Source organism: Bufo bufo, chromosome 5, assembly GCF_905171765.1.
Source record: "Bufo bufo chromosome 5, aBufBuf1.1, whole genome shotgun sequence".
NCBI lineage: Eukaryota > Metazoa > Chordata > Amphibia > Anura > Bufonidae > Bufo > Bufo bufo.
This window is the reverse complement of record NC_053393.1, coordinates 527,891,099-527,908,088: the sequence shown is the minus strand read 5'-3', so window position 1 is coordinate 527,908,088 and position 16,990 is coordinate 527,891,099. Positions and strand designations below refer to the sequence as shown.

The 16,990-nt window shown below is 45.7% G+C and overlaps 1 protein-coding gene across 1 annotated transcript in view; it reads right to left on the bottom strand.

Moving 5' to 3' along the window:
- Positions 1-363: 363 nt before the first annotated feature.
- The window catches only part of HEPACAM2 (HEPACAM family member 2), a 113,466-nt gene continuing 96,839 nt past the window's right edge, over positions 364-16,990 (bottom strand). Inside the window, exons 6-10 of the mRNA XM_040431194.1 lie at positions 16,855-16,882; positions 16,726-16,763; positions 14,534-14,607; positions 11,097-11,200; positions 364-953 (exon numbers count right to left, since the gene is read on the bottom strand). Coding sequence (XP_040287128.1) covers positions 950-953; positions 11,097-11,200; positions 14,534-14,607; positions 16,726-16,763; positions 16,855-16,882 — 248 coding nt within the window. The 3' untranslated portion in view covers positions 364-949. The remainder of the gene's footprint in view (positions 954-11,096; positions 11,201-14,533; positions 14,608-16,725; positions 16,764-16,854; positions 16,883-16,990) is intronic.

Here is a 16,990-nt window from a genome sequence, read left to right as displayed (position 1 = left end):
ACACAAATGTAACTGTAATCGTGCACGCAGTGAGCGATTTCTATTTGCACGTATTAAAATCGTTAACGTCCCTACTCAAAGAATTCAACAAGAAATTTACCGATTGCCATTTAATCGCTCTATCTTTCATTGCTTTTATGGCTCGTGCACATGAACGTATTTTCTTTCCGTGTCCGTTCCTTTTTTTTTTTTGGCAGACCGTATGCGGAACCATTCATTTCAATGGGTCCGCAAAAAAAAAAAAACGGAAGTTACTCTGCGTGCTTTCCGTTTCTGTATGTCCGTTCTGCAAAAGAATAGAACATGTCCTATTATTGTCCACATCACGGACAAGGATAGTACTGTTCTATTAGGGGACAGCTGTTCCGTTCCACAAAATATGGAATGCAGACGGACATCATCCGTATTTTTTGCGGACCGCAAAATACATACGGTCGTGTGCATGAGCCCTTACACTGCTTGATAATCTTGCAGTTTCGTTCGATTTAACAATATCTTACACGATAATCGCCTAGGTGTAAAGGTACCTTAAAAGTTGTGGACAGATGAAAGCAGGATCTGACTACGCCAGGTTTGTTTTGTTGTCTGTAACTATGGGAACACATAGGTTTGCATACTTTTAATTCAGACTATTTGTAAAGTTGCTTCACTCTTCACTTTGGATGCGATTGAAAAGATACAAAAGGTGGAGAGGAGACCTGAATAAATAGGAAACTTTAGAAAATCAGAGCATTACAGTATACATCACACACAGGTCCACGGAAGCCACCATTATACAGGCCGATCAAAAGAAGAATTGTCCTGAGGAAATGATCGGGACTGCTGACAAGTATACATCCATGTGTCAGCTGCCGGCAGGGGAGTGAGGTATTCAGCTCAAGTCGTCATTTCACGAGACAATGACACCGACTAGAACACTGCAGTTTCTTGTGTATGATCTCCATGTTATTTATCTGAAAAAGGAAAATATAGAGAACGCGTATTTAACGTCTCCTGGTGATATAAAGTCGCACTAACTGTTCCTCCAGTTACATTCTCCTGTCTGATCTGCCATTGGGTGTGGAGAAACACAGGGTGCACTCTGGGGCTACAGCAACCGAATAATGTCGAAAACGTCTCACAGGGTCTTCAGCAACTGTCCATACACAGTGTCAGATGAGAAGAAAAATGAAATTGAAAGAATTACTTTTATAAATTTTCTATTATAATATTCTACATTTTTCAAACCAGCACCTGGATCTGAATACTTTTATAACTGCATGTAATAAAAAAATTTGCATAGCCACTGAATTATTCAGTGCAGCTCCACCTGCTGTTTTATTTTTTTGACCTGCTCACTGAGATGGTCGCACGTGCTCAGTTTCATCTTTCAACTGCCCCCTGAGTTGTGATAGGATGAGCATGGACACGCCCCCTGAGGTGTGATAGGGAGAGCATGGACACACCCCCTGAGCTATGATAGGGAGAGCATGGACACGCCCCCTGAACTGTGATAGGGAGAGCATGGACACACCCCCTGAGCTGTGATAGGGAGAGCATGGACACGCCCCCTTAGCCGCAGCAGAAAAGATACTCCCCTTGAGCTGCCAACTTGGTATAAATCTAGAAGAACAATGAATGGGGAGATCTCTGGATCCATGTGAGGTGCAGGGCTGGTTCTAGCTTTGTTAGAAAGAGATTGTCACGCACTCTATGATGTCTGTTATTCATTTTTTTACATTAGTCATGGGATAACCCCTTTAAATCGGAAATCCAATCACAATGATCCTCAGATGTGTCACATTGCACAGCGCCTGTTGAATTGAGTGTGAGTTCTATAAATCCATATGCCTTGTTATATTTCTTTCTACCACTGGAGGTCACTGTTTGCACATTTTTGGCTTTGTGTTTCTATATAAAAGTATAATAATAAATAATACATCCACCTTTATGGAACTTAGCAGCAAAGAATAGTTATTAAATACACATTCTAGCACAGTCCTTATGCAAATAAAATACAGATTGCGAACAATTGTAAGATGTGAGGACTTCATACACACCACACATGTCTACATCCACTCGTAATGCAAAAACTGCACCAACCAACGTATGTATGTACATAAGCACTGGGAATTATGTAGTATATAATCTTCCATCCCCCTATACAAATTATTCATCTAATTAACAATGATAAATTCCTACACCTAATATAATGCATTAATACGGTTTTCCGAGAATCTGATATTGATGACCTATAGTGTTGATCGAGCACCAAAGTGCTTGGGTGCTCGAGTAGAACACTTTGAGATGCTCGGGTGTTCTAACAAGCACCGGAGCACAATGGAAGTCAATGGGCGAACCCGAGCATTAAACCAGGCACCCCCTGCTATGAAGAGGGGAGGGTGCCTGGTTCATAGGAAAAGGTCAGAAATTGATGGAAACACTACCGAAATGGTTCGGGAACAGCATGGGGAGGATGTCTGGATGCATCTTGGACTCCCAGGTCGCTGCTGGGAACGATGTTGTCCGAGTAGTACGCCACTTTTACAGACTGACACTAATACCCACCAAACCGAAGATAAAATCGATTTTAGAGGAAAAATTGTTAGGAAACATTCTTTCCTGTATATTTACTTGTATATAAAGTGCAAGTGCTGCCAAAAATTATAATAAAGAAGCACTCCGACACAACCTGTATATCACATAAAGGAGGGCCTCATTCACATTGTGGTACAATTGTTCAGGTAGTGGGACTCCTACACTCATAAAGACTATGCACTAAGGGAAAGGGCTGCCAAAAATTACAAGGAACCGGCACTCCAATACACCCTTTATTACACATAAAGGAGAGCATCATACACAGCCTTGAAAAATTATGATTGATGACCTAAAACATTAGGGGCGAGGGTCTGCTGCTGATCGTACCATCTAAAACATTAGGGGTGAGGGCCTGCTGCTGATCTGACCATCTAAAACATTATGGGCGAGGGCCTGCTGCTGAGCTGACCATCTAATACATTGCCTGCTGCTGATCTGACCATGGAAAAAATTATGGTTGAGGGTCTGCTGCTGAGCTGACCCTCTAAAACATTAGGAGCAAGGGAAGCCTAATAAGCATGTTGATATGATGGAGGAGGAGGAGGACGAGAAAAGGAAGATTGAACCATATACCCTTTTTTGTGTTGGAAGGGGTGCATGGGAATACAGTGTATTCAGTACATTATCAAAGCCACATTTAAAGTGCCTTTATGTTCAGCCGCTTTCCTCTGGTGGAGTAGAGAAGTCAGGGGCAATCCAGGCCTTGTTCATTTTGATAAAAGTCAACCGGTCAGCATTTTCAGTTGACAGGCGGATACGCTTATCCGTTATGATGCCACCAGCAGCACTAAATACCTGCTCTGACAAAACGCTGGCGGCAGGGCAGACCAGCACCTCCAAGGCGTAGAGCGCCAGTTCGTGCCACGTATCCAGCTTGGACACCCAATAGTTGTAAGGCACACAGGGATCACTGAGGACGCTGACACGGTCTGCTACGTACTCCTTCACCATCTTCCAAAACTTTTCCCTCCTTGTGACACTAGGCCACGCATCAGGGTGAGGGTGCTGGCGGGGTGTCATAAAACTGTCCCAGGTTTTGGAGAGTGTTGCCTTGCCTCTGTTGGAACTGCTGTGTGTTCCCCTCGTCTCCCCTCCTCGGTTGCCCAAGGAACTACGTACTCTGCCGCCAGCGTTGTCAGATGGAAATTTTTGGAGCAATTTTTCCACAAGGACCTTCTGGTATTGCACCATTTTGCTCGTCCTCTCCACCACAGGAATCAGAGATGAAAAGTTCTCTTTGTTGCGGGGGTCGAGAAGGTTGAACAACCAGTAATCGGTGTTGGCCAAAATGCGTATAACGCGAGGGTCACGGGAAAGGCAGCATAACATGAAGTCAGCCATGTGTGTCAGAGTCCCAACAGACAAGACTTCGCTGTCCTCATCAGGAGGATGACTCTCAATCTCCTCATTCTCTTCCTCCTCTTTGGCCCATCCATGCTGAACAGATTGAATAAACCTGCTGTGGGTACTACCCTCTGTAGCGGAGGCAACCGTTTCCTGCTCCTCTTCCCCCTCATCATCATCCAATTCGCCCTGAGAAGACGAACTGAGGGTGGTCTGGCTATCACCCTGTGTACTGTCTTCCCGCATTTCCACCTCTTCCACATGCAAAGCGTCCACGTTCATTGTGAGCAGCGAGCATTTCAGTAGACACAGAAGTGGGATGGTGACGCTGATAATAGCGGTATCGTCGCTCACCATCTGTTACGATTCCTCAAAGTTGCGTAAAACCTCACAGAGGTCAGACATCCATGCCCACTCGTCGCTTGTGAAGAGCGGAAGCTGACTGGAAAGAAGACGACCATGTTGCAGCTGGTATTCCACTACTGCCCTCTGCTGCTCACAAAGCCTGGCCAACATGTGGAACGTGGAGTTCCATCGCGTGCTCACATCTCACAACAGTCGGTGAGCTGGCAATTGCAAGCGCTGCTGTAGATGACTTTCGGAAATGGGCACACACGCGGTGCACCTTCACCAGTAGCTCAGGCAAATTGGGGTAGGTTTTGAGAAACCGCTGAAAACCACTAAGTTGAACACGTGGGCTAGGCATGGGAAGTGTGTGAGCTTGCCGAGCTCCAAAGCCGCCACCAAGTTACGGCCATTATCAGACACAACCATGCCTGGTTCTAGGTTGAGTGGCGAGAGCAACAGTTCAGTCTGGTCCCTTATCCCCTGCCACAGCTCTGCGACGGTGTGCTGTTTGTCACCCATGCCAATTAGTTTCAGCACGGCCTGTTGCCGCTTCCCCACTGCAGTGCTACACTGCTTCCAGCTACTGACTGATGGCTGACTGGTGCTGCAAGATGAGAATTCAGAGGTGGAAGTGGAGGGGGAGGAGGCGAAGGGGGGGTTGCAGCCACTAATGTAGGTGGTGGCGGAAATCCTGATGGAAGTAGGGCCCGCAATCCTTAGCGTCAGTAGCACCTGTTCCATCCCAGGGTACGACTCACTCCCAGCCTCCACAACGTTCACCCAGTGTGCCGTCAGGGAAATGTAGCGTCCCTGGCCAAAAGCACATGTCCGTGTGTCAGTGGTCAGGTGGACCTTCCCAATAACTGCGTTGGTTAGGGCACGGGTGATGTTAAGGGACACATGCTGGTGTAAGGCTGGGATGGCACACCAGGAAAAATATTGGCGGCTGGAGACTGAGTAACGAGGGACGGCTGCCGCCATCAGGCTGCGGAAAGCCTCAGTGTCCACAAGCCTAAATGGCAACATTTCCAGGGCCAGCAATTTGGAAAGGTGAGCATTTAGTGCTATGGCCTGTGGGTGGGTGGCTGGGTATTTGCGCTTTCGTCCTAAGGCCTGGGGTATGGACATCTGTATGCTGCGCTGGGACACAGAAGTGGATGTGCTAGCTGATGGTGCTTGTGATGGTCCAGTTGCATGGCGGGAGGCATCCGGGCCTGCGTCTTGGACAGGGGATTGGCCAGCACGGAACACAAAGGAAGAGGAGGCAGTGCTGTGACCCACAGACACTGGTTGTGGACCCAGGCGTTCGGTCCCCCTATTAGGGTACTTTTGATGCCATGTGGCGGATCATGCTGGTGGTGGTGAGGTTGCTAGTGTTCACGCCCCTGCTCATTTTGGTACGGCACAGGTTGTAAATGACAATTCTTTTATGGTCTGCACTTTCTTCAAAAAAGCGCCAGACTGCGGAACACCTAACCCTTGACAAGGGAGTTTGCCGCAAGGGGGTGCTCCGGGGAACATTTGGCGGCCTGTTTGGTGTGGCCCGCCTTCTCCCTTTTGCCACCCCACTGCCTCTTCCAGCCTGTTGCGGTGCTGTGGTCCCTCCCCCTCTGTACTGCTGTCCTCGCTCGGCTTGCCACCTTCCCAAGTTGGGTCAGTGATTTCATTGTCCACCATATCCTCTTCCACTTCCTCACTCTGCTCATCCTCCTTATTTGTTGACCTAACAACAACCTCACTTATTAACAACTGTGTCTTATCCTCATTATCAACCTCTTGAGACACTAATTGCCGTTGACTTATTGGCAACTGTGTCTCATCATCATCATCATCCACCTCGTGAAACACTAATTGCCGTTCACCACCGTCATCTTCTTGTAACTGTGGATGCTCAAGAGTTTGGGAATCAGTGCACACGATCTCCTCATGTCCCTCTTCAAGCGGGCTTGGCGAGAGGCCCAAATTAAGGAATGGTGATGAAAAGAGGTCCTCGGAATATCCGAGTGTGGGATCACTTGTTTGGCAAGACTCTCCATGGTGGGAGGTCGGAGGATCAGGGTGAGGATTCTGTTGACCAGACTCTTGGCTAATGAGACTGGACTTCGTGGAAGACCGGGTGGTGCTTAACCGACTGGAAGCATTATCTGCTGCAATCCAACCGACCACCTGGTCAGTTGGATTGCAGCAGATAATAAGTTTATAATTAGTCAGCAGTCTTTAATATAGGTACATTTGTGTAATACCAGTTGGACCTAGTAACATCCAGCTGGACCTTTTCTGCTGACTATTCAAGCATGCATAATAGAAGAATGGGACAACATGGAGTTATATGACAAGATGCTACAGAATTGCTATTCAATTGGGAATACAAGTAGCTACTTAACAGACATGTCAGGGGAGAAGAGAGGACCTCTTTAATTTTCCAGGTAGTTTGAGTCTAGGGTTTAACCCCTTCCCTACATCCACCGTACATGTATGGTGGATGTCAGGTCTTTAAATATGGCCCCAAATCAAGAGAGTAGTGAGCGTCATGGCTACCGGGTGCCTGCTGTTTCATACAACAGACACCCGCGGCTAATGTCCGCGATCGGTAATGCTGACCGCAGATACTGAACCGCTCAGATGCCGTGGACAAATGTGACCACCGCGTCTGAGAGGGCTAAAACCTGGAAGCGATCACCTCCCCCTGGTGGAGATTCAGGAAGGAGTTCAATTGAATTAATGACCCTGTACTAGGCTTCCTGGCTCATTACTTGTATATTACAATTCAGGCCAGCAGGTGGCAGCAGTGAATTGTAATATAATGATTTCTGTATAGAATAATGGATGATTGCATGTTGTGGTCCACTTGGGGACCTAAAAAAAAGTTTTATAAAGTTTTTAAAAAATATTAAAAATAACATCATGGTCATTGCCGCGTGCGAAAATGTCTGTACTAATAAAATATTTAAAAAAAACTTTATGGTGAATGGCGTAACTGAAAAAAAAAAAAGGCTTATTCTCAGTTTTTGCATCACTTTACTTCACAAAAATTTGAATTCAAAGTGATCAAAAAGTCATACACACCTCAAAATGGTATTAGCAAAAACTACTACAGATCCTCCTGCACAAAATTAGCCATCACACGTCTCCGTAGACATTAATATAAAAAAGTTATGGGGGTCAGAATATGACGATGAAAAGAAATATATATATATTTTTTTAAGTTTTTATTATTTTTTCAATATTAAAACGCAAGAAAAACTATACAAGTGTGGTATAGATTATAGCTATGAGTGTGGTATCGCCGCAATGCACGATCGCCGGCCGTAGGTCAGCCGCATCGGATCGCGGACCCATTCACTTTAATGGGTCCGTGATCCGCCCGTTCCGCAAAAAGATAGGACATGTTCTATCTTTTTGCGGAACGGAAGTACGGGACGCAACCCCACGGAAGCACTCCGTAGTGCTTCCGAGGGGTCCCGTTTCGTGCGGCCGTTCCGCAATTCCGGACTTGCGGACCCATTGAAGTGAATGGGTCCGCATCCGTGATGCGGAATGCACACGGAACTGTGGCCGTGTATTGCGGCCCGCAATATGGCCACGGATCACACACGTTCGTGTGAACTAGGCCTAAAATTTGGGATTTTTTTTTCCAGTTTTCCACTACAGTGTATGCCATATTAACTGGTGGCATTAGAAAGTACAACTTGTCCTGCAAAAAAACAAGGCTTCATATGGCTATGTGAACGGAAAAATAAAAAAGTTATGGCTCCGGGGAGGCAGGGAGCAAAAACAAAAACACAAAAATGGAAAATAGCTGTGTCAAGAAGGGGTAAATGTAGGCGATTTTATACAGTATGTAGCTAAAATGTTATTCTAAATTGATGCAACATCTTAATAGGAGTCAGGGCTCTATGTTTTTTCAGATACAGAGCTCCAGATGTCCTCTATTCTTCACACAGCCATAATACAATTCTGTTCCCCCGCTGTCACCACTAGGGGGAGCTCACTGCAAAGGGATTTATACAGCTCCCACTGAACGTACAGTGAACTCCCCCTAGTGGTGGTAAAATAAGATGACATTTCTCATTTAGTTTGGTTTCTCATGAAGGGCTCAAAAAATGGGTTTCTAGGTACTAGGAGATACACAATATTTTACACATGGTTTCACTTCACCTAGTACAGGACGTATATTCTTTCTTGCATCACATAATGTTTCTAGTTTTATAGAGAGGTAATAATATGATCCTAATCAAGTGATCAAATACTGCGAGGGATCTGCTTTGACTACATTTACACGATATATGATGCCTTCTTTTGTTGCTGATAACAAAGGGTCTGCTTATCTACCTGACGTTATTTATTTGCCCGGATAAGCCGTACGATATTTACTCAGCGACTGCAAATAGTCCGTGACGAGTGTAACAGTGTATCACTAATTTACCTGTGCTGAACCTGAACTTGTGGGGGAATTGCATGTCCAGCAATTCCCTTATATTCTAATCCCTAACTCAGTCCCTCTTTGAACAGGAGTGTTATGACCACTGATCAGTAGGTAAAATTACCTGTTATTTGGTCACTGTAGGTTGGTATTATATGAGCACTGTATGGCGTGTCTAAGCAATGCTGTAATATTGTAGCGGCTGTATAGGGCAGTCCAGGACCCCAGGCATATATGCACCTCCTATGATTGATTCCACATTTCACCTTGGCTCCTCGCTATGTGCAGTAAGTGACTTAAAGGGGTTGTCTGGGTTCGGACCTGAACCTGGCCATAACCTCTTCTTCACTCCTTCAGCATGTCTGGGTGGAGCACTGGAGCATTTCTTGCTCTGATGCTCCCCCTTGCCCTGCAGTGCATCACGCAGGCAGGGCAAGGGCTTTTTCTTTACTACCGGTGACGTACGGACTTCACAGTATGCTAGGCCAAGACTTCCGCCTAGCAGTGATCCCGGTGACATCACTGGCACAAGTGGGCGGTCTATAGCGCTGCCCTAGGCTAGATCACTGCTACGCGGAAGCAGGGGTGCTCCTAGTCTTTCTGCTGCCTGAGGGCGAAAACTGAAACGGCCACAATGAAAGCGCTCCTTGCCCATAGCCCTTCGGCTGCCCCCCTCTTGCCCCTACCTGGTGCCGCCTGAGGCGATCGCCTCACCTGGCCTCATTGGTGGTGCGCCCCTGGGCGGAAGCCTCTGCCTAGAACAGCAAACAAAACAGACCTTGCAGCGCAGGGCAAGGGGGAGCATGGGAGCAGGAAATGCTCTGATGCTCCACTCAGACACGCTAAATGAGTGAAGAAGAAATGATGTCCAGGTTCAGGTCTGAACCCGAACAACGCCTTTAAAGGGGTATTCCACATGTTAAAAGTTATCACCTATCCACAGGATAGGGGATAACTATTAGATCGGTGGGGGTCCTACCGCTGGGACCCCTACCGATCACGAGAACAGGGACCTCCTGGAGCCCCTGATGTGACCGGAGTGGCAGGTTGGGCATGCATTCTGCCACTCTAATCATCTCTATAGGAGTTTTCGAAGTAGCCAGGCGTTGGAACTCCAGTAGAGAAGAATGGAGCAGCAGTGAGCATGCTCGACCTGCCGCACCATTCGTTTTGGAGTGCTTCGAGTAGTAGAGGTTACCTGTTCTCGTGATCATTGGGGGTTTCTAGTGGTTGGACCCCCACTGATCTAATAACTATTAACAAATGGAATAGCCCTTTAAACATAGGGAATAGATAGGATGCAGGTCTCTGGAACCTCAGGAGATCCAAAAGGTCCTTCTGCCCATATGAGGAAAGCGGTGATATTACTTTCACATTGGTCCCCCTCCCCATTGAGGCTCACAATCTAAATTCCAAACTAATCCATGTGAATGTTTTTGGAGAGTTAGGAAACTGGAGAACATGGAGGAAACCCAGGAGAACTTACAAACTCCATGCAGATGGTATCTTTGGTCAGATTCGAACCCAGGACCCCAGCGAACCAGTGCTGACCACTGAACCCACATGTCCATGAATCCCTAGCCTAGACAAGGCCACTTTCACACTTGTGTTGTTGTTTGCCGGTGGATCAGACGGAGGATCTCAATACCAGAAAAAAAAAACATTTCCGTTTAGTCCCCATGCATTCTGAATGGAAAGAGATCCGTTCAGGACGCATCAAGATGTCTTCCGTTCTGGCAGCATTCCGTTTTCCGTTTTGTGACCAGACACAAAACCGCTGCAAGCGGAAAAACGGGGGAAAAAACGGATCCGGCGCTGAAAACAAAGTATGTCAATGGTGACGGATCTGTTTTTAATGGAGCCCACTGGACTTTCAATCTATTTAGTGACGGATCAATTTTTTTCCGTTTTGATTTCACACAACCGCATCCTAACGGAACGGATGCATCCTGATGTGCAAAATCAAAACGGATCCGTTAAATTCCCATATTGAGATCCTCTGCCGGACCTCAGTACTGGAATTAACGATGCAAGTGTGAAAGTAGCCTAAGGGCTCATGCACACGACCGTATGCCCTCCGAGACATACGGTCTGTGAGCGGGCCATGTGTCCTGGAGCGGCATACATTGTGCGCACGGGCGCGCACAGCATCAAAGATTACAATGATGCTGTGCACGTCGGGCTATTGTCCCGCACTCATGATGCTGTAACCTATGATGCTGTGCGCTCCCGTGCACACGATGTATGCCGCTCCAGGACATATGGCCCACTCAAGGACTGCATGTCTCGGAGGGCATACGGTCGTGTGCATAAGCCCTAAGACTCATGATAGCTGGAGGTGCTAAGGATTTGTATTTGGGCCCAGGAGTTTATTAGCCTTTAGCTTGGACCATGCAGCACTTACGGTTGTGGATCATTTTGCATTTGCTCCGGGACAAACTGTATGACTTCATAGATGGTGCCGTTTATGTCCTGGACTTGCAGAGAATTTGAAGCTGAGGTTATTACCTGTGCAGAGGAAAGTATAAATCATTAATTTAAGGAAGTTAAATTGATAAAAATTACATAAGAAGATGACAGCATTTATGATGCTATAGGCAGGCAAATATCATGCATCTTATATTCCAGCCATATCCAGAGCTGCACTCATAATTCTGCTGGTTGCTTGCATGGTTTCCCTTGCTGGTTCTCCAGAATTAGAAATGCTCTTTGAGCTGCTTTCCTCGCTGGCTAATAGCGTCCCGAACAGGGGACACCTCCCCACCCCAATTTTAATTTCACTAAATTCCCTAATGGGGTATTAAAAGGGTTCTTCAGGCTTTTAATATTGATGACCCATCCTAAGATCGCCGGGGGTCTGACACCCGGCATCCCCGTCGATCAGCTGTAAGAAGGGAGGGCGTGCACACAGTGCTCACGTGCTGTCTCCCTTCTCTCTTCCTGCTCGTCATAGACATAGCAGCAGCGAGCAGGAAGAGAGACAGGAGACGGCACGAGCGCACTTTGTGCCCCTTCCCTTCATATAGCTGATCGGCCGGGGTGCTCGGTGTCGGACCCCCGCCGATCTGACATTAATGACCTATCCTGAGGATAGGTCATCAATATTAAAAGTCCGGAGAACCCCTTTAACCAGACAGCTCCTTCAAAACAGGGCATCCATGCTAATCCTGATGGCACTGTTTTTGGAAGAAAGCAGCCACATTTTTCTAGCCTTAGACATTGCCTTTAAGATACCCATTCTGCATTTGTATATTACGTATATGGATGATATTGCGGAGAGTTTTCCATTCAGGAAACAGCATACAGCATTACCCATTACAATTCCTTGATCTGCTGTGTGTCGGGGGTCGGTGTATTTTTTAAATTCTTATGGCAGATTTTAGCATTTATGTTAAACTATCAGCCTACAATTGGAATTTATGGATGGAGCCACCAGGAGGGGGCGCACTACTACAGCTGAGAAGGGCTTCCTCTGTATAACCGTCATAAAAGGATGCTTGGAATGGAAATGTATTGAGTACGTAATGAAAGCCACAATCATCTGCCTGAATTAGATGCAGCCCCCTCATCCGCACTGTATAAATATCTCATCTTGTGATTTATCACAGATTCGGAGAGAAAGGAACACTAAACCTAGAAATAAATGGTAAAAGTAACCAGGAGATAAACTCGCCCCCAATGTTTGTCAGTCTGCCGGATTTTCTGCACAGCCCTGAAACAAACAGTCTTGTAAAAATCCTTTAGAGAACACAGGGGTTAGGCCTCATGCACACGACAGTTGTTTTGTGCGTCCGCCCAAAAAAACGGATGCGGCATCCGTTTTTTTTGGAGGATCCGTTTTTTTCCACAGATCCCTTGTAATAAATGCCTATCCTTGTCCGCAAATGTGAAAAAAAAAGTAGGACATGCACTATTGTTTTTTGCTGAAGGGAAACACGGACAACGGACGCGGAACACAAACAGATGAACTATCACCATTTTTTTGCTGACCCATTGAAATGAATGGGTCCCCATCCTATCCGCAAAAAAAAAACGGAACGGAGGCCGAGAAAAACAAATGTCGTGTGCATGAGGCATGACTGCGAGGTATTCGGCGCAGGCGCAGTGAGGAAGCCAGCAGCCAGCGAGCGTCCTTCCCTCACTGCGCCTGCGCCGAATACTGCGCAGGCGTGAAATTTCCCCGGCAGACAGGGCCGACAGGAGGAGACCAACGCTGGCCTGGCCCTGTCAATCAAGAGTAGAAGGGAGTGGAAAGAGGTGGGCGAACGGAGCCTCTAGGAGCAGGTGCAACGCCTACCCTGCTCCTGGAGGCTAATTAGCATATTATAAGGCCCCTTTCACACGGGCGAGTATTCCGCGCGGATGCGATGCGTGAGGTGAACGCATTGCACCCGCACTGAATCATGACCCATTCATTTCTATGGGGCTGTGCACACAAGCGGTGATTTTCACGCATCACTTGTGCGTTGCATGAAAATCGCAGCATGCTCCTCTTCACGTAACGCAGGCCCCATAGAAATGAATGGGGTTGCGTGAAAATCGCAAGCATCCGCAAGCAAGTGCGGATGCAGTGCGATTTTCACGCACATTTGCTAGGAGACGATCGGGATGGAGACCCGATCATTATTATTTTCCCTTATGACATGGTTATAAGGGAAAATAATAGCATTCTGAATACAGAATGCATAGTAAAATAGGGCTGGAGGGGTTAAAAAAAATAAAAAAATTATTAAACTCACCTTAGTCCACTTGATCGCGCAACCGGCATCTCCTTCTGTCTCCTTTTTTGCTGATTGTAGGAACAGGACCTGTGGTGACGTCACTCCGGTCATCACATGGTCCGTCACATGATCTTTTACCATGGTGATGGACCATGTGATGACCAGAGTGACGTCACCACAGGTCCTTTTCCTGCACACAGCAAATAAGAAGACAGAAGAGATGCCGGCTGAGCGATCAAGTGGACTAAGGTGAGTTTAATATATATATTTTTTTTTAACCCCTCCAGCGCTATTTTACTATGCAATCTGTATTCAGAATGCTATTATTTTCCCTTATAACCATGTTATAAGGGAAAATAATACAATCTACAGAACACCGATCCGAAGCCGAACTTCAGTGAAGAACTTCGGGTTTGGGTACCAAACATGCGTGATTTTTCTCACACGAGTGCAAAACGCATTACAATGTTTTGCACTCGCGCTGAAAAATAGCGCATGTTCCCGCAACGCCCGTGTGAAAGAGGCCTAAAAGTTATAATTGCACAAAAACGGGGGCACACTGAAAAAAAAGAATAGCGGAGTTAAATTCAGGTGACATTTGCACATGTATAATGTTAGCCTGTTTGATAGTCAAAAGTGTGGTGACAGAAACCCTTTAAGCTGGTAGCTCGGGGTGTGTGTCCTTTCTACTGCAGCTGGTGGCAGTTGTAGGATAGAACTGAGAATGTGCGTCCACCTCAGTGAGGTGGACAGAGAAATTGAAAAGAGAGCAAACAGCAGGTGGCACTATACAGACAGAGCTCATTGAAAAACTCAGCGGCCATACAAATGTGCAATTACAGAAGTATTCAGTTCCATATAGAATATTTTTCATGGGGCAACCCCTTTAATTTTCCCTTTTTGGGGACTATGGGGCGCCATCATTTCTGTGCATATCCATGTATTTTCTTATTCCATTTTCATACTGAATGGTATGGTATCTAAAGACTGGGGGGGGGGAGGGCTGCCGGACCCTCCGCTTAAGAACCAAACATAGGTTGGATTTTTCCAATCTGTTTTTATTGATCCACCGAGATAAGCGGCGCCCAATGCTATCCATAGAAATGCTATCTAAACATACCCTGTGTGGTGCCAAAGAATCCGGTAAAGACACAAACTCATAGATCCCAAAATCATTGATGGCATCTTCATGTCCTGGAAGAAACAGAAGGATAATTATACAAACCTTATATAAACCGCTGAGTTTATTTATGATTTTATTTATTTTTATTGAAATTCACTCTCACCAAAGCTCCAGTCTATACAAAACAGAATCGACTAAAGATAATCCAGGACAGCATAGTTGTCAACAGTCCTGAATCTGCAGGGACTGGCCATACTTTCCAAAGATAATACCAGAAAATTCAGGATGTCAAACGTGGGCGGGGATAATGTAAGCCCCACCCAGAAGTAGCTGTTCCTTGGGGGAGGGGGGTTGTTAATTCTGGGGCAGGGCTTAAATTAACCAGCAATAATATTGGTAAGTTTGCCATAGTAACGGTGTTGCTAGTTTTACAGTATATTTGGTGGTTCTGGGTAGTGAAGGGGTCAGGCATATTGTCTCTAGTGGCCTGAGGTGTTGAAGGGGTAATGGGTACATCCCTATTGGTTTAATTTTATCATTTTGCTTTATATAGCCTAAAATATGTTTAAAATGTATGCTATTAACTTCATTCCATATCTTAGAGTTTTGTTTTTCTATTTCAGATCTCCAGATCCCCCACTATTCTTTACACAGCCGTAGAGCTACTGTGTTCCTAAATTTGAAAAAAAAACATTTGATCACTGGGGGTCCACTGTCTCTCCTCGCTGCAGGAGAAGGACCCAAGACAGGTTCCTAGAATCCTAAGCAGCAACTCTGTGTGAATGCATCTTTTCCCTTGTTCTTGCAAGCATTGGAGGTCTCAGTGCTCACCAATCAAAGCCTTTCATATGTCCCTATGATATTTTGGCCACCACTAGGGGGAGCGCACTGCATACAGATATTTATGCAAGGCGGATACCAGGAACAGGATGTATACATCTGTAGACAGCGAGCCCCCTCTAGTGGCAGCTGCAAGCAAACAGAACTTCATCATTTAAAGGGAGTGTGTCGCCAGTGACATCTCTATGTAACTGAGGGCAATGTCAAATCGGCTTTCATTGTCTGATTACAATGCTACCTTTGGTTTCTAGATCTGCAGTTCCCCTGCAAAGAAATTCAGTTTTTTCGGCAATATGCAAATGAGGCTTTAGTGAAACAAGGGCGTCATCATTGCATTCAAGCTGCGCTCCTCTTTGTTGTTAGCCTCTCCCTCAAACTGATTGACAGTGCCAGGCAGTAGGGATATAATGCAAAGAAAAAAAATAGGGGTCAGTCAGCACATCCCAGTGCGCAGGTGCACGTCGCCATGGCTGAAAGCACAAAAACAAACACAATGCAACAGCACTCTGCAAACACAAATAATCAAGTAACTACAATAGTGCCATACTCACTATAGAAAATGTACTACTGCTAATGCTACATTATAAATGTGAGAGTCTTGGCAAATACATTTTGTACAAAATAATTTGTGCCTGTCCGCCAACGACAAGGCGATCTCTTTAGGACACTAAATAATACCAATTGGCCTCCATTAAAGGGAGGCTGATTTTGATTAGTGCAAGTATGAAGCTGTAGCCTGCTCTCCCTGAATTTAATGGAGGCCATTTGGCACCAGCGGAGGTAGTATTTAGTGTAGGTTCCTGTGTTAAAGAGATCACCTTGTTGTTGGCGGACAGGCGCAAATGATTTTGTACAAAATGCATTTTCCAAGAATGTCACATTTATAACGTAGCATTAGCATTAGTACATTTTCTTCTGTGAGTATGGCATGACTGTATTTGTGTCTGCAAAGCGCTGTTGCCTTGTGTTTGCTTCAGTAGGGACCTAATGTTGCATATTGCAAAAAAAAATATGGAATTTTTTTGCAGGGGAACTGTGGGCGATAAAGGTGATGAAAAACAGTTTGACACTGCCCTTGGTTACAGAGAGATGTCAATGGTGACAGATTCCCTTTAATTCTATGGCTATGGGGGCTCAGTTGTCTTTGGAAGTGCATCCTTGGAATGGCTGGCTGGTCTTTATTAGTATCTTTTTAACCTTTTGAAGAAGTGACTAATCAGTAGTGGTCAGTGACTTCTCTGAACCTGGTTAGATTACAGGGGTATTCTGGTTGGTAAAAGTTAAAACAATAGTTATTTTTTTTACTGCCGCACACCGCCCTGCATGTGCCTATGGGGAAATGGCTTTACCTGAATAGATCGGAGTCCTTCTGTATTCTGTAGAAGGCCTGTAATTGTAAAAAGAGATATGGACTGTGTTTATTGTCGAAAAATACATAAAATAATAAAAGTCACATATAGAATAAAATGACGCCATACCTCCGGGGCTGCAGCTTCCACTGGATGGCTGAAATAGAAAGAAGAGGCTCAGAACCAGACTAACACCAATCTTACTTCATAGCGTTAGCCATTTCTATTCTGTGCAGCAGATATTTCTAGGATTTCAATCCGTATA